The 25278-nt window shown below is 36.1% G+C and overlaps 3 protein-coding genes across 4 annotated transcripts; 1 reads left to right on the top strand and 2 right to left on the bottom strand.

Moving 5' to 3' along the window:
* The first annotated feature begins 4473 nt into the window (after positions 1 to 4473).
* On the top strand, positions 4474 to 9261 carry LOC114189849 (short-chain dehydrogenase TIC 32 B, chloroplastic-like). Its single transcript, XM_028078566.2, has 8 exons — positions 4474 to 4809; positions 6631 to 6862; positions 6953 to 7032; positions 7144 to 7297; positions 7467 to 7545; positions 8483 to 8567; positions 8673 to 8719; positions 8852 to 9261. Exons 1-8 carry the CDS (start codon positions 4689 to 4691, stop codon positions 9023 to 9025), a joined length of 972 nt encoding a protein of 323 aa, XP_027934367.1. The 5' UTR covers positions 4474 to 4688; the 3' UTR covers positions 9026 to 9261.
* Positions 9262 to 10200: 939 nt separating this feature from the next.
* On the bottom strand, positions 10201 to 11128 carry LOC114189850 (uncharacterized). Of its 2 annotated transcripts, none has more exons than XM_085676166.1 (2): positions 10831 to 11128; positions 10201 to 10729 (listed from the first exon to the last, which is right to left on the bottom strand). In XM_085676166.1, exon 2 carries the CDS (start codon positions 10712 to 10714, stop codon positions 10349 to 10351), a length of 366 nt encoding a protein of 121 aa, XP_085532292.1. In that variant the 5' UTR covers positions 10715 to 10729; positions 10831 to 11128; the 3' UTR covers positions 10201 to 10348. The 2 variants fall into 2 exon arrangements, with proteins under 2 accessions (XP_085532292.1, XP_027934368.1); XM_028078567.2 differs by having other exon boundaries at positions 10201 to 10726; positions 10831 to 11127.
* Positions 11129 to 18596: 7468 nt separating this feature from the next.
* On the bottom strand, positions 18597 to 20231 carry LOC146884633 (uncharacterized). The gene has a single exon (XM_085675947.1). The coding sequence runs from the start codon at positions 20229 to 20231 to the stop codon at positions 18597 to 18599; it is 1635 nt and encodes a 544-aa protein (XP_085532073.1).
* Between the last annotated feature and the right edge of the window lie 5047 nt (positions 20232 to 25278).

Here is a 25278-nt window from a genome sequence, read left to right as displayed (position 1 = left end):
ACCCTTTTGGTCCCTCTATTTGTCATGAAATTTCATTTTGGTCCTCACGTTTTTCGTTGTCTCAATTTGGTCCTCCTTTTCTTAAAACTGACTCAATTTGGTCTTCACCATTAACTTTGACTAGACGGTGTTAAAGTCAATGCCACGTGTCAATTTTTGGTTTTTTTTAATTTTTTAAATATTTTTTGTTTTTTTTTCGAATTTTTTTTTGAATTTTTTGAATTTTTTTTGAATTTTTTTTGAATTTTTGACATGTGTCATTTCACCGTTGTGCCACGTGTTAAAGTAACTCAATTTGGTCCCTATATTTGTTTTCAGTTTCAATTTAGTCCCAATTTTTGTAAAAATGAAACAATATTGTCTCTCATTAAATTGAGACTCAATTTAATCTTTGTATACAACTTATGATGATATTCTTAATAAAATTGACATTTTTATTAAATATTTATAGAAATATTTTTAAATAATTTTTTTAGTTTTATTATTAAACAAAGTTAAACCCCAAACTTAATTTCAAAAATTAACAATTTTGTCATCATATATAAAGGCATCAAGTGTATCATATTATACAAACTTGGTATAGATTAAAAATCAAATAACTTGTCACACATAAATTTAGGAACTAAATTTCAAGTTCAAAACAAAATCAAAGTCTAATGTTTTATGTAGAATTTAAAGTTAATTTAAAATATTTATAGAAATATTTAATAAAAACGTTAATTTTAGTAAGAATATCACCATAAAATTTATAAAAAAGTAAATTTAGTGCCAGTTTGAGGAAGGACAATATTGTTTCCTTTTTACAAAAAATGGGACTAAATTGAAACTAAAAACAAACATAGGGACCAAATTGAGTCACTTTGACATGTGGCATGACTGTGAAGTGACACATGTCAAAAAGAAAAAAATAAAAAAATTTTAAAAAAAATATAAAAAAATCAAAAAAACCAGAAATTGACACGTGACGTTGACTTTAACATCGTCTGGTCAAAGTTAACGGTGAGAACTAAATTGAGTCATTTTTAAGAAAATGAGGACCAAATTGAGACAACGAAAAACGTGAGGACCAAAATAAAATTTCATGACAAATAGAGGGACCAAAAGGGTAATTTAACCAAAAATTTAACTACAAGTACTCAATTGAAAAAATTAAATTTATTGAGTACTCAATATACCACATAAATTTATCAAAGATTCAATTAAAAGTTTTCTACGGACTTAAAATATAAATAAACCTTATTATTATTAATTTTTTTTTTGTTATTATAATTATTAGTTATCACAGATAAAGAGTTATAAAATTTGGAAAAGTCAAAAATCATTTGGTAATGGTATAATTGCATTATTCATCCCTTCAAAACTCACCTCACTTAAAGAGAATCTTACACTTCTTTCTTGAATTACTTCTTATTTATCATAAATACTTGAAAGAAATAACCATGTCATTTTCACTTACTCTCTCACAATTAATAAATACTCCCAAAGATACAAAACCTTAGAAAATTTTCCTGTCAAATCCTCCCAAAATGTGGTTAAGGTAGATCGTCTCTAACAAATTTGTAAAGATAAAGTTTGTATAAATCAAAATATGACCATCACATTACATTCTTCCCACAAACATAAAAAAAATAGGATCATAAACAAGAGTATTATTATCAAATACTCAATTTTGCACCCATCAATATTAAATAACGTACTTATTCAACACTATGTCTTTTTATATCCTTTTACTTTTGAGATTTTATTAACTTAAAAAATCAAATTATTTTTAACATACGAACGTATCTTTAGCCTCAATGACTTAGCCGCCAAACTTTACTATAAAAGGAATTCACAAAAAACTCAACTTAAAAAATATTCCTTGGGATCTTGTTTAAAGGAGTATGGTTCCTTCTGATAATAACAAGCAGCAATTTATTAACCTCTTTTTCTGTTTTGCGTGTAGCGGTTGATGTTGAACTCGTTTGTCTGCTAATTAAACGTGTCTTGGACCACTAAATCGTGGGTGAGACGGATCATAAGAACTTGCAAGTTGATAAAAAGAGAGTGGCACCACTTCCCATTCACATCAACCATAATCGTCTCCATACAGTATAGCAGTTGGCCATAAATCCATCCATCCGCATCTAAATTTTCTCACCACAAAATACAAAGTCAATATATAAATTTCTACACATATAAATATAATAAGTCAATGTATTACACTATTGCTTTCATATACATTAAAACCTACTAATATATATAATTTGATCACCACACATATAATTATTATAGTTTAATGAAAATAGATTTCCTGTACTATTATTGAATGGTGTAATAAGTAATGCAAATTAATTCGGTGTAATTGAATATGGCTTTTTATATATAAATAGAAGAAAAATATATTATAAGAACAACCTTTTAATAGGTTATTTTATTATTGGGTCATGTTTAATTATAAATATACCGACATGTCATTGGTGTCATTAGTATCGGACTTAGTCATTTTAGGCAATGAGATTCATGTTTAAATAGTGTGGAAGGAAAAACAAGTGGTTAAGAGGATAGTTTCTACTATGACAAATAGTCATTTACAAAATGCATGAATATATTACCATGAAAACACACACACACACACACACATATATATATATATATATATATATATATATATTCGAGAAAAAAATGGTTTAAAATCTAAATGCAAAACATATTTAAAAAATAATAATAGTAATTCAAGATACATATATAGTTTCTTCATCCCATTCTTTTTAAAAAACTTTAGACTTCAAAATTTACAAAATATGTTTTTTTTCTAATCAATAAACACGTTAACAGTACCTTTATTATCACAGTCAGTTATTGCCGCTATCAAAGAAATAAAAAGAAAAGAATAAGATTCAGTAATTTATAATTAGAATCGATAGCTTTAGAAATCAAGTATATAATTAAGCATATTTATGTGAAGATATATTGCGTTTGAAAGATTTTTGCATTTTTTTTAAGGTTTATGCCAAAAGAGAACTCACCAAATAGTAGAATTCTGTGTATATTTGTATGTAGGAGGCTACCTAATATATACTTTCTTTTGTTAACTAACCTCTTTAAGTGGCATTGTTTGTTTTAAGTAATGAGGTGTAGTGCAATTATCTCATTACTTTTAATGGTCAATTATCATATTATTATGAGTACTCTAACGTTTATATATAGTTAATTTTTATAATATATATATATATATATATATATATATATATATATATATATATATATATATATATATATATATATATATATATATATATATATATAAGCACTGGATGATGTCTTCATATGTTACCTGCCAAAAGTGAAGTCGGAAAATCCTATTTTAGGAAGAGAAAGAGAGACAAATAATTCTGAGAAAAGTTGAAATGCTGAGCTAAATTCTTTATTTTTCTGAAAAAGCTGCAGTTTTGGTAAATTATTTGGTTGGCCATGTGAGCCACCGATCAATGTAATTTCACCATTTTACACAGCAAAACTACCTGTGCTCGATTACTTTCTGCTCCTGCCTCCACTGCATTAAACTGCACCACTCATATATAGTTGGTTTTGTATCATTGGTTCTTGTGCTTACATTACTGAACAACTATATATATCATGTCAACAAGAATCATAATAAAAAATGTTTCAAAGATCAACAACTAGACGTTGCTTTATTACCAAAAGCATTCTTACCCCACAAGAAAACCTTATTATATTTTAAATTTAGGGACCGATGATATCAGAAATAAGAAAACCATTTTCCATGACTTTTGGATAGAAGGAATTGATATGTATGTCATGCAATTGAGTTGGTATCTCAATCACATGTTGTGTTGGTTGAAACTTGAAACGCAATCCAAAATATTGTGAACCGAAGTTACTTGGTGCTGTGATAATATGACTATAAAGGGAACATGATGAGACAAAACCATCTGGTATGTTCTATGGCTCATCACTCGATCAAAAACAATTTTTTTAACTATAAACTGTTTGATCACTAATTAACTTTAGGGATCTCCAATTTTTATGCAAGAATTTGAAGGGAATAAAGCAAGGGCTGGTTAGTTGGGGAGTACGTAATTGAAAACTAAACACATGAACTGAAAAAGGTAAATTGTAAAAAGGAGATAGTTTTGTTTCGTTTGCATAACGGAAGGTTGAGTTGTATTACTACTTAGGATAAAAGACAAAGACAGAATAGAAGAAACAGGTAATGTTTGAGTGGTTTGAGGATCTTCCTAAAAAGATTGAGGTGGTTCACGTGGGTTCCATTCCATTCCAATTTTCATACATTGGCATGGCCCCATGAAATTCCGTGTGCATGATCACAAAATACTAGTTGAGTATTAGTTTGGTCGTTGAGGGAATTTAATTACCAACAGTTCTTCACCGGTGAGAATTTAATACTCCCAATCTTTGGCTCAAATGGATGGAATTTGCAACCTGCTACCTCCCAACCCTACTTTTATAAATAACTCTACTCACTCATACTTTTCTTCCCTCATCTCTTTGCCAACTCTTTGGTCCCACATTTCCCATACGAACCCATATAGCAGTAGTAATTGTTGATACCTCAAAAATCGTGTTTGCGTCTATGGTGATCCATTTCTGCTAAAAAAAGCGAAATTGAACTTAGTTTTTGAGCTCTTGAAACAGATTCTGATAAATTCTATATAGTGTTCACCATGGTGGGTATCATTTCGTTGGTCACAGGGAGGCCTGGACCCAGTGGATTTGGATCTGCCTCAACTGCTGAACAGGTTACTCAAGGAATTGATGCCAGCAACCTCACTGCAATAATCACAGGTCAGTTTTCGCAATTCCTAGCTTTTTTCGCACTGTTCCACAGTCAATAACATTTTTCCACGAATCTTAATGGTATCATCAAGATTTTCAAAAACAGACTCGGATTTTCTCGACAACGTTAAGGTTTTCGGATTCAGTGTGATCGTACGTGTCCCCAATTGCCGCTGCATGCGTCGCACTATTTTACAATATAAAAAAAACAGACAAAACAAAACCCACCGTTGGTTACATTACAGTTCTGAATCTCACATGGTGTAAATAGTTTTTTTTTTTTTCATGATTTTACTGCCTACATGTTTGTCGTTTTTCTGACATTTGTTTGTGAATAGATTTGTGTAAGCGGATACAGGGTCTTCGTTTCCCCTGGTTTTGTTTTGTGTTTTTTGGTCCATTTTAATGAGTGAAAAAATTAGATCGTTGAGAACATTAACATGTGAGTTCGAGTGGCAGTCGCTCGCTGCTCGAGTCTATGATTGTGGACCCTATTGCAGTATTGCTTAGAAAAGGAGACCTATTTTTGTGGTACAGAATACGTTTGATGATGTTGTTGTTCTTTATAGATGAATTTCCTACCTCTGCATCTTGCTTCTCCATTTGTAGCAACATTTTTAAGTTAGCAGATATTTCTGATTTTTTCTTTGCTGTGTTTTCTGGTTGAGTCTTGATGAACCTGTCATGTTTTGTTGGTTTTGAAACAACAACAATTAAAAAATCGCACGAAGGTTTTCTACTTTCTTTTTCAGTTTTTCTTATAAATAATTATACAGTGGTAATATTAATATATATCACTTGTTTCATGCTAGGGGGTTAAAAAGGAAGCTAGGTCAAGTTTTCTTTGGATTGGATTTAGTCCTTTGTACTGGTAGGCTGGGGTTGGTTTGCTGGTATTCATAACAGTAAATGATGTTGTTATATATAAAGTCATTTATTTTAATTTTAATATAATTATACGTTGTAAAATTGTTTTCTTTTTCTTTTAATTTTTTATTCTCGTTTTTTAAATAATTATATGTTATCAAATATTTATCCATGAATATTTGGAAATACTCAAGTATCTATTTAATGGATATTCATGCATGCAGACATAAGATAATTTTTCATCAAATGTAACCAGTGATGGTAGTTATCGCACATGCCTATCCTTATTTCATGTTTTCAATAAAAATATTGAGATAACATTTTTCGTATTACGACAAAACAGTGTTTTAAACTAAACAGATCTTCCGATCAAAGTTGGGAAATTATTTCTGACATTCTTTATCATTATTAGTTTTGAAAATAATTGATTTTTCATGATTTAAAACCTGGTTAGGATCTGTTCGATTAACTCTTATTACTGGTATACTATTCTATTATTTTCTATATAATGAATTTACTCCTAAAGATATCTTCGATCTCTTCATACTGAACTAAATTGCAATAAGTTTTGTTTGGAACTAAATAGTTGGCATTTATCTGAGGTCAGGGGCAGGTGGTGTTAAAGCAGAAAGGTAGAGGAAAAAATTAAAGTAATAAACAGTGTATAGATACTGGATTTTAAAAAAAGATTGTGTAGATAGATATATAGTACAATCAAATTGAATTACGTTTACGAAGCAGTAAATAATTTTAGATGAGAATCGGCCCAAACATAAATGCAGAAGAAGAGTTGGTGGTGGATGATGTGAACCACCAGTTGTGCATTATCAAGTTTTTTTTAGCTAATTTGAAGTATGGAAAACATTATAAGTCATCTTTTAAGAATAGGATTTTAATGTAACTCGTATATACGATGTAAATTAATTTTATTGTGTAATATAAAACATTGGAAATGAAATGCAGGAGGAGCAAGTGGAATAGGGTTGGAGACAGCACGAGTGTTGGCTCTTCGAAAGGTCCATGTGATAATTGGTGCGAGGAACATGGAGTCTGCAAAGGAAGCTAAACAAGTGATACTGCATGAGAACGAGTCAGCTCGCGTGGACATATTGAAGCTCGACCTTTGCTCAATCAACTCTGTCAGAACCTTTGTGGATAACTTCATCGCGCTTTCCCTTCCTCTCAACATCTTAATGTGCTTTCTCTCTCTCTCTCTCTCTCTCTCTCAATGCCTCTGTGTTTTGATTCAACATTTTGATATGCCATTGTTGTCATTTGGTTTCAGAAACAATGCCGGGGTCATGTTCTGCCCTTTTCAGAAAACAGAAGATGGCATTGAGATGCAGTTTGCAACAAATCATCTTGGTTAATATCCCTGTTTGAATATATATACTCAATCAATTTCTATTCTGATTTTTTCTTTTAGTTCTTAGTAGCATTGTGTGAAGTCTGATTTGTAGTATTCTCACTTCTCAGGTCATTTTCTCTTGACCAATCTTCTTCTTGACAAGATGAAACAAACAGCAAAAGAAACTGGGATAGAAGGCAGGATCATAAATCTGTCATCAATTGCTCACGTCTACACTTACGAAGAAGGGATTCGCTTTGATAACATCAATGAAGAAGATGGGTATGCACACGCAAATAAGTCTTCACAATTTCTACATTCGTACTAAAAATAATTGATAATTTAAGGGTCATGCAACTGTGTCATAAATAATTAGTATAATCAGAAGAGTCAAACAAATATTGTATAAATGAATGCAGATAACTTTTACTTTTTCCCTATAACTTTACAGATACTCTGACAAGAAGGCATATGGACAGTCAAAGTTAGCCAACATATTACACGCAAAAGAGCTTTCTCGTCGCTTACAGGTCAACCTTTCTATTGCTCAATTTTTATAATTTTAATCATTATTTTTTATTGGGTTTCTTTTTATCGTAAATTTTACTTTTTATAAAATATGTTTTATACAATTTATATATATATATATATATATATATATATATATAATTGAGTTTTATTTTAATTGATTCAGTCAAGTGTAGAAAAATTTCAATTTGAAATTTGTTTTAATTGAAAGTGACTACGGCGGTTGAAAATAATGTAAACTTTAATTCTATTAATTTTTATTTGGAGGATGATGAAATTCGCGATGGGAACACTATTAAAATTTTTTATATTATATTTGTTAAAAATATTTGTAAAATCTTATTATTTTTTTTAAGAATTTTAATTGACAGATAATTCTTTCGTGAATAATTATTTTTTATAAAATTATAAAATTTGTAAATATTTTTTATAAAATTTGTTGTGAAAAGTGTTTTATACAAAATATTTAACAAAATTATTGACTATAAATTTTTTTCCATAACAAAATTTGTAAGTATCTTTTAAAAAGAAAATCAAAACAAAATTGGCAGAAAATATGATTTTTTTAATAGTGAAGAAAATTTTTAATTATATTAACTCTTAATTAAATTATATTTTATTTAAATTTATATAATTTAATAGAAAAATAATTCACACAATTTTATAATTTTGGTCTATAATCTTAACTATTTTCTTTTATCACCATCGTGCGTGAAGATCTGAACGAGAAATAAGTGTAAAATCTCAATTTTAACTATAATAATTTTAAGAATTTAATTACTAAGAAAAACATATTTTCTTATTCAAATTTAAGATGCATTGATGATAATGGTAAGAGAAAATAATAAAATATGTTTTACGTAAAAGGTTAAATTTTTGAAATGTCTTGTACTGTAGCATTTATTCCTTCATTTATTGACCATTTATTGATTTAAACAGGAAGAGGGTGCTAATATCACGGCCAACGCTGTCCACCCAGGGGTGATAATGACTCCTCTCATGAGACACTCTTCTTTACTCATGAGTACGTACAATACAAAAAATAACCACAACAGTAACAAAACACAAAACATTTAATGTTCTTTTCATCGTTCATACTAGACTGAGACCATGTTATAATATCCAACAGATTTTCTGAAGATGTTTACCTTCTTCATATGGAAGAACATTCCGCAGGTATTTTTTCTCTTTGTTCTCTTCCTTCTACCACAGATTTTTAATACTGATGCAAAATGATGCATTGTAGAGTAATCAAAATGTGGAGTCACCAATCGTAATTCTCTGTATTTTCTGATTTTGTCAAAACAGGGAGCAGCCACAACGTGCTTCGTTGCTTTACACCCAAGCTTGAAAGGGGTATCTGGGAAATACTTTCTGGATTGTAATGAGTATGAGCCAAGTGCACAAGCCTCAAACGAACTCTTAGGAAGAAAGCTCTGGGATTTCAGCAACAAATTGATCAACTCACTTTCAAAAGCTTAAATAATTTCACCAAGACCCAACTATGTTTGGATATTAAATTAAAAGAACCTTTAAGAGTTTTATTTTAATGAAAAATGTTTTATATATTTAACAAAACAACTTTTAAAAATTCTTGTAATTTGTATCCAAAGCGGTTTATTCATAATCGATGTATCAAAACTCGCTACGCTAATTACCTATAGAACAGTTATATAATCATAAGTTCTAAATATGAGGGAAGATATTTCCCAAACATATATGTGAGTTGTGCTTACCCTTGGCTCAATACGCACTTTCTAGGCGTAGATCTTCATCAAACACATTATTAAAATTAAAGTGAAATTAAAGTAGCAAGTAAGGGATGAAACTACGTTGTTAAAATTAGACTGTAAAATAAACTTTAGATTCGGGTTTGGTCGATATTGTACGGTCTGGTGGATTCAAATTATGTTTGTAAGTATTTTTTGTAAACATATTAATGATGATTTAGTCAAACAAAATGATTAGTTTAATCAAATTTTGACAAATTTAAATAATAATGAAGTAAATTTGTTAGAGATATCTTGTGTTCGGATGAAGAATTTTCAAAATTTCAAGAAATAGAAATAGATAGTATTTTAATTATTTGTTGTTGAATTCTCTGCATTTTTTAAATAGTTTGTTTTAGTGGAGTAATTGAAATATTTTAAATTTTAATTTTTTTGTTTGGATAAAACAATTTAACTTTTATTTTAAGAGAGAGTTCGAGGTGTTAATTGGATAAGAAGCAGGGACACTCAACAAATTTTGTATTTAAAGTATTTGATTTATTCTAAAATAATCATTGTTTAAAGTTTTGTACAATATTTACAAAGTAATTTCATACTTATAAAAATTAATAATACTATATTCTCTTAACATTTTAAATTTAATTTTTGATAGAAAATAAATTATAATAATAATAAAAAAATAAAGAGACTTTTCATAACTTCGAGAAATGTAAATAATTTAAAACGAGAATTTTTAAAATTACAAATACTTTGAAATAGAGAATGACGTTAACCTGGATAAATCTAATTCCACAAATAATAGGAAATTTATATACCCACCTTCCTTCTTTTCACCCCTTAATTTTACTAAATTTCACAAATTATCATTTTACTTTTATTTTATCTTCTTATATCTCTAAAAAAGTGCATAATGGAAATTTCATAATATATCTTCAAGCCCCTTTTCTTCTTACACACCTTCTTTAACAACAAAAACATATTTATGTCTTACACGCCTTCTTTAACAACAAAAACATATTTATGTTTAAGGTAAAAAAGACAAATATTTTTAGTACGAGAAAAAAAAAGGGAAAAATTAAGTGGGAAAAGCAGAGTGTGTGGTTTGATCATGCTCCCAGAGGCCCACAGCTTTTACTACGCAAGCAGAAGCAGCTACAATCAATGCCGCAAAAATGGGTGGAACGATGGCATCGATGCTGGATTTGGTGAGAAGGTGAACGGGGAAACACGGTGTCTCTTCCAACGGAACTCTAACTCTAACGAAAGACCCACCATCGTTACTTTTGCACGTATGAGAGGAAGAAATGGCGGAGACAAAAGCCACCTCTGTGGAGAGTGAAGCAACCGCCACCGTAAACGTCATTACCGTCACCCAACTCACAGCATACATTAGCAGAGGCCACGAACGGATCAAATTAGAGACCCACACAAGCATTGCCATTGAAGAAGCTACCTACTATGAGTTGATGAAGATGAAATCATTCATGTTTTGGGTATTACAGTATTTTCTGTGCTATAATTTTCAATGAAAACATCAAACATAAAAGGAGAACTCACCTTTAAATATCGGTGGTGCAATCTTTTCTTGCAGCAAAATTGTGGCATGTTATGTGAGTATTTGGAGATAGAGAAAAACAACCTAATCAAAGCTACTTTTTGAGATGTGGGGTTGTTGAGTTTTGGGTGAGAGTTGATGGCTAGGTTGGAGTGTTGGACTCCTTTGTGGTTTGGTTTGTTGTAGATTAGGTTTAGATTGTTAAGCTGGAAAGCCAAGAGTTACTTCATCACATCTAATAAAATCTTCTTAGGTCATCTATTGGTGAAAAGAAGAATACTTTTATGCAGAAAAATATTGTTTATTTTTATAATACAAAAGTTTATTTCAGATTTTAAATTTTATTTATTATTGTTCCGAGAGATTTTTTACTTCAAGTTCTATGCGTGTATAATTTCATTTTGTTGGTACTAAGGTCTGGAGTATGTATGTAGATTCTTAAGATTAACTTCCTCTCATATGATGTCATCCCAAGTTGCTATATTTATAGCATGTGAGTAGGACACACTCCATAACGCTTATTATGGATCCTTGGATAAATAGTATCTTTAGTGATTAGTAAATTGATCGCCTTTTTTTAACAAAGTTTGATACGAGTTTACAAATCCTAAAGAATTCAATTTATAACTATTTCAATTCATATTACTTTTAAGTCTATTTAATTTTTTTTTTTAAATTTAAATTTATATTTTTGGATTCCAGATTTATATTCGATTACATTTTGGATTTTAAAAATTTAAAATCAAGGTGCGTCTAAGTCTAACTAAGGTAGTAAGATCAGTTTGATCCAAATTGATCTAGGTCCAAGATCGAGTCAAGTTAGTCTTGGCCAAAAACTGAGATGAGTTACCTAAAATGAAAATCAAGCTAAATCGATTAAGATAGAGTCAAGTCATATTAAACTAAAAGGTCAAACCAAGTCAGCTTAGCCCAAACATTAGCAATAATGTGTTCAGCCATGAGTTGACTCTTATTGGACAATGTTGGAAAATCACGCACCAAAAATAATCTCTTCAAGTGGAAGCACACCCACAAATAAGAACAGAAAAATAAATAAAAACGCACAGGAAATTTAACGTGGTTCAGCACCTCAAGGCCTACATCCACAACCACTCAACAAGAAGTATTATCACCCAAGTGCAATTTTTCGAGCAAAAATTACAAACCTTCTTACAATTTTTCATGGACCAAAACTGCAAACCCTTAATAGTGCAATTTTTCTGGCAAAAATTGCAAATCTTCTAATGACACACAACTACCTAAGCCCCTTATACACCCAAGAGACCTATTGAGTTGTGGCGACAACTCTAAAATCAACTATTTACTTTTATAGTATTTTTCTGCTACTCTCTTCTTCATATTACTCGATGTGGGACTTTGGTGAATACCCAATTGAGAACCAACATATCCTCCCTTCACCAAAAGTCTCACATGCTATGGAACAAACATTTGACACACCACCAACAAATATGCTTGAACCACTCTTGCTACTAGTTATCCAACAAATCTGCTTGAACCACTCTTGTCACTTGGGATCTGCACAGACTCACTGACGATGACAATCTTTCCTCATCATCGACCCTCACCGCCTTGCACATCAAACTCGTTGTCGGCAACTTTACACAACGACGTAACATCCGCTGTCGATGAAGCATCACGTGAGCCTGCCATGCAAAACACCACCACTGGACATCTCGAGCTCCACCCTCACCATGCAGATCCAACGTTACCAAACATCGCAGTCCACCAGACACAACAACCAGAGTATATTTGTACGTAGAGTAGTTCCTCCATGCACATACAACAAACCACGAATCGTAGATCAAATCTCGATCGTACATCACTCACGAGCCATGTGAGCACCAACTGCAACCTCCTCCGAAAATTTGGGAACATCTTGCCACACACGAACTTTGTGACCTCCCCCACAGATCCGGGAACATCTTGCCACACATGGACTCCACTCTCTTCAAAGAACGTTGATTATGGTCAGTATGCCAAATTGCTCATCTTCCTCCCTTGATTAGAAACCCTTAGTCAGAACCTCAGCTCTGATACCACTGTTGGGAAATCACGCACTAAAAATAATCTCTTCAAACGGAAGCACACCCACAAATAAGAGCAGAAAAATAAATAAAAACACACAAGAAATTTAATGTGGTTTGGCACCTCAAGGCTTACATCCACAACCACTCAACAAGAAGTATTATCACCCAAGTGCAATTTTTCGAGCAAAAATTGCAAACCTTCTTACAATTTTTTATGGACCAAAACTGCAAACCCTTCATAGTGCAATTTTTCTGGCAAAAATCGCAAACCTTCTAATGACACACAACTATCCAAGCCCCTTATACACCCAAGAGACCTATTGAGTTGTGGTGACAACTCTAAAACCAACTATTTACTTTTATAGTATTTTTCTGCTACTCTCTTCTTCATATTGCTCGATGCGGGACTTTGGTGAATACCCACTTGAGAACCAACAAACAATAAGAGAGAAAATCTTGGATATAGGTGGTATATAGGCTCAAGGAGAAGAACATTAAACTTTTATATTTGAAAATTGATCATTTAAGCATCATAGCAATTGCATGACTCTATCTTCGTGTTTGCACTAAGCAATGATGGACAAGACATTACACGAGAATTTTGACTTGCACACACAAATAGGATCCGAGCGAAAACTATCCTTGAGAGTGTGTTGCTGCCTCCAACTTAAGATCTAAAATGCGAGCAAGATTGCCTTAAGCAAACTGGTTCTTGAGGTCTTCCATATATCAATGGATTAGTCCATTTATATGATGCTTTAACTGATGGAGGAAGAGACAAAGTGGACCAACCAAGGAACTACCATGTTGTTACGGCGGTAACATGAAACGAATTGTGTGTTTTGTCAGATTGTGGCACTATCCCAATAATGTATTCTATCTTGTGCTTTGTATAAAGGGTTGTAACCATAGAACGATGGAATGAATCCAGGAGTGGTAATTTGTTGGATCTAGAACAGGAGAAACGAGGGAAATGACAGGGTTTTCGTTGGAATGAAGATATAGGTAATTGTTTGTAGCAGTTTCAGCAGGTTGGTCTTGTGTTGAGTGTAACATCCCAAGGGAATATTACTTAAAAATAAATAATAAAAGAAAATAATTATATTAATAGTCGTCTCGATAAAAATCCCAACGCAGGAAAATTTAATTTCATGAAAGCACGCGCCAAAACTTATAACATAATTAGTCAATTGTTACAAGTTTCCATTATTCGTGTTTATAATAAAAACGTAAAGTAATACATGTAAGAGAAAATCCTAGCTCTAATCCCATGCTAGCCCTCACTCCGCCATCTGAACATCCTTAGCACCACCTGTATCAACATCTGCTCCCGTGTAACGAATTACACGATCATCGCCACACACAAACAGAAAGGGTGAGCTGAGAAAATAAAATAACAAGCATATAAAACACAAGATAAATCGTTTACCCATCTTATTCATTATATATAATTCCTTTAAATAACTCAACTCTCAACAACCCATCGCATGAACATACTATCAACCACTCTCCACTCCCATGCTCTCTTACCTAAGCATATTAATCCTTACTGTGTCCTCCTGTAATTACCTATATCCCTCTCAGCCTCTCCTCTCACGACCACTCGAAAACAACACGCATTACGCCACTGTCCCCGTCATCGCCTGGCGGCAAGCTAGACGCCGCCAAGCGGCATACCAGAACCCAGAAAAATATCTAGGTTGCTGCACCTGCAACGAGCCAAGTTGGCCAGAATCCGACTTATACTACCCAGACAATGTCACACCATAAATCATACTTAATTTACTGACCCAGTTTCCATTGACGTACTGTCCTCAAATTCGTACTCACCATGAACCATAATACCTCAACTCGGGTTCTACCATTCCAATAGTCCCACTCCATTCATATTAACATATAAAGGTATTCTCATACACCATTAGACCCAAATTCTAATCAGTCCATACATTCAATACATAAAATCATAATCAGAAGTCTCAATGACCCTGCACAGAACGCAAGTCAACAACAAGCGCAAACACTGATGCGCCGCCTGGCGGATATTCATCCCTGCCAAGCGGTTTAAGCAACCAGAACCCAAAATTACACACAGACAGATGAACCGCCTGGTGGCTCATGCATGCCCGCCAGGCGGTTTCTGGGCAGAACCCAGAAATCACGAAAAATAGCGCATACTAGTCAGATAATCCATGCAATTATGATCGCACAAGGCACAACAGAGTGTATACTATTAATAGCACGCAAAAACAACTCCCCTTACCTGGATTCCTTGCTAAATTCGGGTTGGTGTGCTTATCCCTTCACCAAAACCTCCCTAGCCTTTGCTTTCCACTCCAACCTTTATGATTTCAGCCTCACTACCTTACTCTATCAGCCCCAATCCTCTGGAAAAACCTTTGCTTATGATTACCACAAACCCTCAATGCTATTTTCTCCTCTTTTAACCTTCTCTCTCACTATCACTCTCACTTAATTGCTCCTTTAGTGGCTTACACGAATTTTAAATAAAAATGACACTAAGGCTAACCAAATGTTTAATTAACTCTCTGTTTTCCAGCCCTTAGGTTACCTCTCCCTTGGCTGTTAGGTTTCTAACCCTTCCATATTCATGCACAAGGAAAAATTTGGCAAAAAGGAATTATTTAGTTCTCACCAAGGTTTGAACCCACACTCATACAAATACCCAACCAAGGCCAAACCATTCAACCAATCCTTATTTCATGATAAGTCCTACAATTCTAATAGTTTATCATGACACCACGCATTCAATATATAATTACATAAAAATGCATAATTTAATAACATCCAAGTGACACACATAGGACTCGAACCCAAGTCCTCACACACAATAAAGTACTCTCAACCACTTGAGCTAGTACTTTTCCACATCATATTCCCTCACATTTAATGCTTTAAATGTTCTCATTACCCGTCCTAATTAAATAATTAATTAAATAACTATTTAATTTTCCCGGGTCTTACATTACACCCACCTTTAAAGATTTTCGTCCTCGAAAATAAGACTTACCAGGAAATAAGTGCGGGTAGGATTGCTTCATGCGATCCTCCATCTCCCAGGTCATCTCCTGAGTAGTCTCATCCCACAGCACCTTCACAGTCTTAATTTCCTTCCCCCGTAGCTGTTTCACTTGTGAGTCTAGAATTCGCACTGGTCCAGTGCTTACCGTCAAATCCTCCCGAATCTGAATATCATCTGACTCCAATACGTGCGACGGATCTGCAACATATTTCCTCAACTGGGAAACGTGAAACACGTTATGTAGATTCATCAGGTGTGGTGGTAGGGCGATCTCATAAGCTGCAACGCCAATTCTCTTCAGAATCTGATAAGGCCCAACAAATCTCGGAGTTAGCTTCCTCGATTTGATGGCCCTCCCAATACCAGCCGTCGGTGTTACCCTGAGAAATACATGATCCACAGCCTCGAACTCTAGAGGTCGCCTCCTCCTATCTACATATGACTTATGCCTGCTCTACGTAGCCCTCATTCTCTCCTAGATTGCCCTAACCTTCTCTGAGGTTTGCTGTAAAAACTCGGGACCTAACACTAATGATTCCCCCTCATGGTTCCAACATAATGGCGTCCTACACCGCCGCCCATACAACGCCTCATATGGAGCCATACCAATGCTGGTGTGATAACTTTTGTTGTATGTGAACTCCACTAAGGGAAGCATCTCACTCCAACTACCCATATGATCCAATACACAAGCCCTCAACAGATCCTCCAAGGACTGAATGGTATGCTCCGACTGTCCATCAGTCTGAGATGGTATGCAGAACTCATCCTCAACTGAGTCCCCAACGCTGCCTGTAAGGACTACCAAAAATGAGATGTGAATCTCGGGTCTCTATCTGACACTATACTAGCCGGCACACCGTGCAACCTGACCACTTCCCTCACATACAACTCAGCCAATCTGTCCATCGACCACTTTTGATTAATATAGCAAGGAAATGAGCACACTTTGTCAACCTGTCCACTATTACCCAGATTGAGTCGTGCCCCTTCGCAGACTTCGGCAAGTGAGTGACGAAGTCCATGGCTACACTATCCCATTTCCACTGAGGAATATCCAACGACTCAAGTGTACCCCCTGGTCGCTGGTGTTCAATCTTGGCCTTCTGACATACCAAGCACGATGCCACGAAGTCAGCAATGTCGGTCTTCATCCCGTTCCACCAGAAAGACTGTTTCAAATCGTGATACATCTTAGTCATACCTGGGTGTATGCTAAGACGGATTTTATGGCCCTCCTCCAGAATCTGTTTCCTTAGTCTCCAATCCCCAGGCACACAGACTCGGTTTCTGAACCTTAGGATACCATCTGTCCCAATCCTGTAGTCTTTCCCCTTCTCAGTCCCTATCCAACTCACAAATTGCTGTAACTCAGCATCATCCTTCTGTTGATTCGGATAGTTCCCAATACGTCACTAGTCAATGTAAGCACACCGCATCTGATGCAATCCTCACTCAGCTGTATACCCAGGTTCATATCCCCGAGCTTCTCAATTAACTCCAACTCCTTCACCATCATAGCTGAGATGTGCAGCCGTTTCTGACTCAAGGCGTCCGCCACCACATTAGCTTTACTCGGGTGGTAGAGCAACTCGAAATCATAATCCTTAAGATACTCCATCCAGCGTTACTGCGTCATATTTAACTCCTTCTGATCGAACAGATATTTCAGGCTTTTATGATCACTAAACACCTGAAATTGGGAGCCATACAAATAGTGTCTCCATGTTTTAAGAGCAAACACTACAGTAGCCAACTCCAAGTCGTGGGTCGGATAATTTTTCTCGTGCACCTTTAACTGTCTAGAAGCGTAGGCTACCGGCCTCTTCTCCTACATCAAGACACAACCCAAACCCTGATAGGATGCATCGCAGTATACCTCAAACACCTTACTGGTATCTGGAATAATTAGAATCGGAGTTGTAGTCAACCTCTTTTTCATCTCTTCGAAGCATTCCTCACATTTACCAGTCCATGAGAAGGGTTGATCCTTCCTAGTGAGTTGAGTTAATGGACTCACCATTTTAGAAAACCCTTCCACAAACCTCCTGTAGTACCCAGCCAATCCTAAGAAGCTTCTGACTTCTGTTACAGTTTGAGGTCTCTCCCATTTCAACACTGTCTCAATCTTACTCGGGTCCACTGATATACCATGCGAAGAAATCACAAGCCCCAGAAACTGCACCTCGTCCAGCCAGAATTCACATTTGGACAGTTTACCGGACAGCTGATGTTCCCTCAATACCTCCAGCACAATTCTCAGATGGCCAGCATGCTCCTCCCTAGTCCGAGAGTAGATGAGAATATCATCTATAAACACCACCACGAATTTGTCCAGATATGGTCTGAAGATGCGGTTCATATAATCCATGAAGACAGCTGGGGCGTTGGTCACTCCAAAGGGCATCACTACATATTCGTAATGTTCATATCTCGATCTGAAGGTTGTCTTCTGGACGTCCTCTGGCTTGACTAAGATCTGATGATAGCCAGACCTCAAGTCAATCTTGGAGAATACTCCTGCCCCTCTGAGCTGATCAAGCAAATCATCAATTCTCGACAGTGGGTATTTGTTCTTTATCGTCAACTTGTTTAACTACCGATAATCGACGCATAGCCGAGAACTACCGTCTTTCTTCTTCACTAATAACACTAGGGCTCCCCATGGTGAAGCGCTGGGTCAGATGAATTTCTTCTCTAGCAGGTCTTCTATTTGATTCTTCAACTCTGCTAGTTCAGCCGGTGCCATTCTGTATGGCGCTGCCGACACTGGACCCGCTCCAGGGATTAGATCAATTGAGAAATCTATATCCCGGCTGGGTGGTAACTCAGGTATCTCGTTTGGAAATACGTCGGCATATTCATCCACTACTGGTATCTTACTGATCTGCTCTTTTGTACTCATTTTCTTCTCTTGGGCCACTATCACAAAACAAGTCAACCCCATCTTCATCTCTTTCACTGCCTCTCCAGATGTCACCAACTCTATCCCCTCTATTTCTGGGAACACAATTTTGCGCCGTCCACAATCAAGCACCACGTGGTTGATAGACAGCCAGTCCATTCCCAGTATGACCTCCAATCCCTCCAAGGGCAAGCAAACTAGATTCACCTTGAAGCGTCTGCCCTCTACCTCCATCAAGCATCCAACACATGCTACATTTGTTGAAACCTGTCCAGATGCGGGTGTCGAGACTACCAACGCGCATCCAAGGTCATGAGTAGACAACCCCAATTTCTTCACGCAATCATGAGATATGAAGGAGTGCGAAGCTCCTGAATCGAATAGCACTAACACACTGTTACCAAAAAGTAAACAATGATCCAGAATCAGATTACCTGACCGAGTGGCCTCTGTGCTGGTCATGGCAAAAACCCGGCCTGCGGCTCTCGGCCTGTCAGATGAGGATGGCTGAGGTCGTGATGCTGAAGCAGTCTTCCTATTAGGACATCTATTGGCGAAGTGTCCCGGCTGATCACAGGCATAGCACTTACGAGTGCCCATGCCACTGCCTCCGCTGCGGGCGGGTCTAGTACAATCTCGCTGCAGATGTTCACCCCCACAGTTATAGCACCTCTGTTTCCACGAAGACGCAACTGGTCTACTATAGGGCTTCTTCTGGAATCTGCCCTTAGCACTATTCTTCTGTGTGCGGTTGACCCGGCTAGGTCCCATCTCCAGCTGCTCTACACTCTTGGCTTGCTCAACCAAGATTGGAAACTCTCGCACCCTCAGTGGCACAATAAAATGCCTCAGCTCATGTTTGAGGTCGCCCTCAAACTTTCTACAATGCCACTCCTCCGTCACTGTCTGCGAGTAGAATCTCAAGAGGTACTCAAACCTCTCCACATAGTCCTGCACTGACAAACTTCCCTGCTGCAAGGTGAGAAACTCTGCCTCGCGCTCATGTTTAGCGCTATCAGGGAAATACTTCTCCAGGAACCTCGTCCTGAAGCTAGCCCAAGTCACCTCTTCAACTCTGTTTATCATCTGTTGCTGCATGCTCATCCACCAATACTCGGCTTCGGTCACTAACAGGAAGGTGGCGAAATTGAGCTTCTGCGCCTCTGTGCACTCTATCACTCTGAATATCTTCTCACATTCACGAAGCCATGCGTCAGCCTCATCTGGGGTGGCTTTCCCAGTGAATTTAGCCGGCTTGTGACGCATGAAGTCCTCCATGGTCACTAGTCTAACAGGTGGGATCATAGCCCTCGGTGGTGCTGCTATAGGCTGCATAGCATCCACCATCCTGTGGATTGCGTTAGCAATCTCGTCAGCGCCAGCGGTGTTTCTACGCCTTCTGTTTGCCATTGCCTGTGCATGCCACATATTCAACTGTTAAAATCAAACAGCTAAGGATTAAATTATACTCTATCAAATTTAACAACCAACACACATCAATCAATTTCACACAACAAACGTCAGCTCACTCCCCAGTTTTCCCAAAAGCATCAAAACGTTTGCTCTGATACCAAATGTAACATCCCAAGGGAATATTACTTAAAAATAAATAATAAAAGAAAATAATTATATTAATAGTCGTCTCGATAAAAATCCTAACGCGGGAAAATTTAATTTCATGAAAGCACGCGCCAAAACTTATAACATAATTAGTCAATTGTTACAAGTTTCCATTATTCGTGTTCATAATAAAAACGTAAAGTAATACATGTAAGAGAAAATCCTAGCTCTAATCCCATGCTAGCCCTCACTCCGCCATCTGAACATTCTCAGCACCACCTGTATCAACATCTGCTCCCGTGTAACGAATTACACGATCATCGCCACACACAAACAGAAAGGGTGAGCTGAGAAAATAAAATAACAAGCATATAAAACACAAGATAAATCGTTTACCCATCTTATTCATTATATATAATTCTTGGCCAAGACCTTAACCCCAAGACCTTAACAGTCTTCAAATCATACAATTGGTTAGCCTTGGACTCGGGAACATGATGCTCACACGAACCTGCCCGCTCGTGGTCTTGCCTCTACGAACCTCCCCGCTCGTAGTCCTGCTCTACGGACCTACCTGCCCGTAGTCCAACACATGTGATCCACCAGCCCCCGTACCTCCCCGCACGTGGCATCTCTCAACGTGAGCACGAAACATACGAACCTACCTCGCTCGTATCCCCACGTGAGAGTAACTAGATATGAACCTCCCCGTTCATATCATCACATGTCAAACACCATCCATGAACCTACCCGCTCATGGCACATCATCTCCCGATCCAAGCAAAGCATCATTATCAATTAAAACAACACACCAGAAAGCAAAGAACAACAGCATTTCCGCCTGGCTCGGCCCACACGCCGCCAGGCGAAACTGTTCCAGACCGCCTGGCGGTACCAGCTCACCGCCAGGCGTCAGAGCACTTCCAGCGCCACTATCTGACCGCCACCGCCTGGCGGAACACGCCGTGTCTCCAGGCGCCACTCAAGGCATAACCCTCTCCTATTAAGGCTACCGCCTGGCGGTATTCAGTGGACCGCCAGGCGCCATACCAGTAGTTCCCTGCTACTGGTTTTGGCACCCAAAGTGGTTAATTATGCAATTCTAGAATGCTTTAGAAGATACTGTACACTTGTTCTATCAGAGTTATTGATTTCCAGCACTATCCCTTCCCAAGTATAGCTCCTGTACCTAAAACAGAGACATTTAGGCACTCTCTCTCGTTACTCTCTCACGGTCAACCACTACTACAGTAACAACACACTTCATTCTCTATCACAAGCACTCAGTTCAGAAACATTATCAACCTTCTTCTCATCATACTTATCTCACGTTGTACTGCCACGCATCTTGTTCCACTTAACATTACATAATCACATGACTTACATCTAAGCTCACAAGTCTCCAAAACACATAAAACCCACAACACACCATCAAGGATATTTAACAACAATTATACAGAATTCTAAGCTTTCAAATCGTGATCCATTGACTAATGTTATCCGATTTCTTCCTTTAAATAACTCAACTCTCAACAACCCATCGCATGAACATACTATCAACCACTCTCCACTCCCATGCTCTCTTACCTAAGCATATTAATCCTTACTGTGTCCTCCTGTAATTACCTATATCCCTCTCAGCCTCTCCTCTCACGACCACTCGAAAATAACACGCATTACGCCACTGCCCCCGTCATCGCCTGGCGGCAAGCTAGACGCCGCCAGGCGGCATACCAGAACCCAGGAAAATATCTAGGTTGCTGCACCTGCAACGAGCCAAGTTGGCCAGAATCCGACTTATACTACCCAGACAATGTCACACCATAAATCATACTTAAGTTACTGACCCAGTTTCCATTGACGTACTGTCCTCAAATTCGTACTCACCATGAACCCTAATACCTCAACTCGGGTTCTACCATTCCAATAGTCCCACTCCATTCATATTAACATATAAAGGTATTCTCATACACCATTAGACCCCAATTCTAATCAGTCCATACATTCAATACATAAAATCATAATCAGAAGTCTCAATGACCCTGCACAGAACGCAAGTCAACAGCAAGCGCAAACACTGACGCGCCGCCTGGCGGATATTCATCCCTGCCAAGCGGTTTAAGCAACCAGAACCCAAAATTACACACAGACAGATGAACCGCCTGGCGGCTCATGCATGCCCGCCAGGCGGTTTCTGAGCAGAACCCAGAAATCACGAAAAACAACGCATACCAGTCAGATAATCCATGCAATTATGATCGCACAAGGCACAACAGAGTGTATACTATTAATAGCACGCAAAAACAACTCCCCTTACCTGGATTCCTTGCTAAATTCGGGTTGGTGTGCTTATCCCTTCACCAAAACCTCCCTAGCCTTTGCTTTCCACTCCAACCTTTGCGATTTCAGCCTCACTACCTTACTCTATCAGCCCCAATCCTCTGGAAAAACCTTTGCTTATGATTACCACGAACCCTCAATGCTATTTTCTCCTCTTTTAACCTTCTCTCTCACTATCACTCTCACTTAATTGCTCCTTTAGTGGCTTACACGAATTTTAAATAAAAATGACACTAAGGCTAACCAAATGTTTAATTAACTCTCTGTTTTCCAGCCCTTAGGTTACCTCTCCCTTGGCTGATAGGTTTCTAACCCTTCCATATTCATGCACAAGGAAAAATTTGGCAAAAAGGAATTATTTAATTCTCACCAAGGTTTGAACCCACACTCATACAAATACCCAACCAAGGCCAAACCATTCAACCAATCCTTATTTCATGATAAGTCCTACAATTCTAAGAGTTTATCATGACACCACGCATTCAATATATAATTACATAAAAAAGCATAATTTAATAACATCTAAGTGACACACATAGGACTTGAACCCAAGTCCTCACACATAATAAAGTACTCTCAACCACTTGAGCTAGTACTTTTCCACGTCATAGTCCTTCACATTTATTGCTTTAAATGTTCTCATTACCCGTCCTAATTAAATAATTAACTAAATAAATATTTAATTTTCTCGGATTTTACATTGAGGCCATGACAGAAAGACACTAATGTTGTGTTTAGAAGCGGAGAAATGAATGGTTAGGCATCCATTCGCTCCTCGCTGTAATTAGGAGAAAAGAAGAGAAAGATTGTTCAACTTGCATGAAATTATAATAATACCCTCATTTTTAAATTATTTTTTTACTTCTTTTTGAACTTATTTTCATTGTACCGTGCACCGCATTTGTCATGAAAACCAGAGACTCTTTGTTGTGCTGTGTTGGGTAACTTTAGTTTATTTTTATTTTTATATTAATTAACATAATAATATTAATAATAATAAAAATTATAATAATAATAATAATAAATTAATAATAACAATACTAATAAATTATATTTTTCTAATTTTAAATAACAATAATTTTATTTCAACATTATTTCCCTTAATGAAATTGAAATTTATATATTTATCATCAAGGCAAAATGACAATCTTTTATTTTTATATATTAAATAAAAAAGTTCAATGTATTTTATCAATCACATCATACACAGACTTTTCACTCAAATCCACTTAAATCACATAATTAATCCAAACAACCTCATTTTCACTTCTCAATCCACTCAAATCCACTCCCCCAAATTCATCCCTAAATACAAACACAACATAAGAAAAACGAGAGAAGATGAGAAAAGAACAGAGCACGCACATTTTGCATGTTTGTTATTGCATTGTGTAGTGAGTGCAAGATTGATGAGATGAAAAAGTTTATGCATCTTTTTGTCAGCGAAATATCGTGCCACCTGCTTTAGTGTATAGCCAGTTCATATCTACTTTGTGCTAGGCTACGAGATTGGAAAATGGTTATTTGGTACATGGGGAACTCAAGATTATTGCTATCAGGGCTTTGTATGTTAAAATGATTAAGGGTTTTGTTAAGTCGGGTATGTGAGATATTGATGCTCGACTTCTTGTTGAAATGAAAGTGAAGGGTATAAGTTGACATATAAATTGTGTAGAACTATAATTTGTTGCTTACCTAAAATGGATAAATTCAATAACACTTTTTCAATTTACTAGAAATGCTCACTCGTTGTGAACTTCCTCGTCAGACTTATAACTTTTTCATCAAAGGAATTGGACGTGCCCTGAAGCTTGATTTATGTATGGAAGTATTTGAATTGATGGAAAGAAATGGTGTTGAGCCCAACTTTCTCTCTCGTGCTTTTGTGTTGTGAGGTTATTTGCTCAGTGGGAGAAATTTTTATGCTCTTAGTTTTCTATTAATGTTGTATGGGGTCAGGTTTTGGCACGCAAGACGTTGTATACTACCTTGGTTATTGGTATTTGCAAGTCCAATAGGATAGACATGCCATTAGGATTATTTTTTAGAATGATCAAAGTTGGATTGAATCCAAGTCTGGAATGCTACAAGGAGAGTCAGCTTAAGGGTGAAATAGGTAAAGCTCCTACTTTAGGCCTCCAACAAATAGAGGCCTAAAAATATTTTTGAATCCAAGTCTGAAATGTTATGAGGAGAGTTGGCTCGAGGTGAAATAGGTAAAACTCCTACCTTAGGCCTCTAACAAATATAGGCCTAAAAATATTTTCTAATACTAATATTCCTCTTTTAAATTAATTATAAAATTATGTTTAAGAAAAAGACCTCAAAATATTTTTTTAATTACTAATTTATCTACATTGAATTAATTATAAAATTATGTTTAAGGAAAAAAATGCCTAAAATAAATTTAGTACTAAAATATCTCTATTAAATTAATTATAATTTTATGTTTGAGAATCAAATTTAATTAAATTATTATTAGTATCTCTTAATTTGTATTAAAAATGATATTTAAAGAGTTAAAATGTTTTTTCAATAAATTATTATTTTGTTTAAG

The sequence above is a fragment of the Vigna unguiculata genome, chromosome 7, assembly GCF_037176805.1.
Source record: "Vigna unguiculata cultivar grain cowpea cultivar isolate G323 ecotype 2 chromosome 7, ASM3717680v1, whole genome shotgun sequence".
Taxonomy (NCBI): domain Eukaryota; kingdom Viridiplantae; phylum Streptophyta; class Magnoliopsida; order Fabales; family Fabaceae; genus Vigna; species Vigna unguiculata.
Note: the sequence above shows the minus strand (reverse complement) of the source record. Positions and strands in the feature narration are given on the sequence as shown.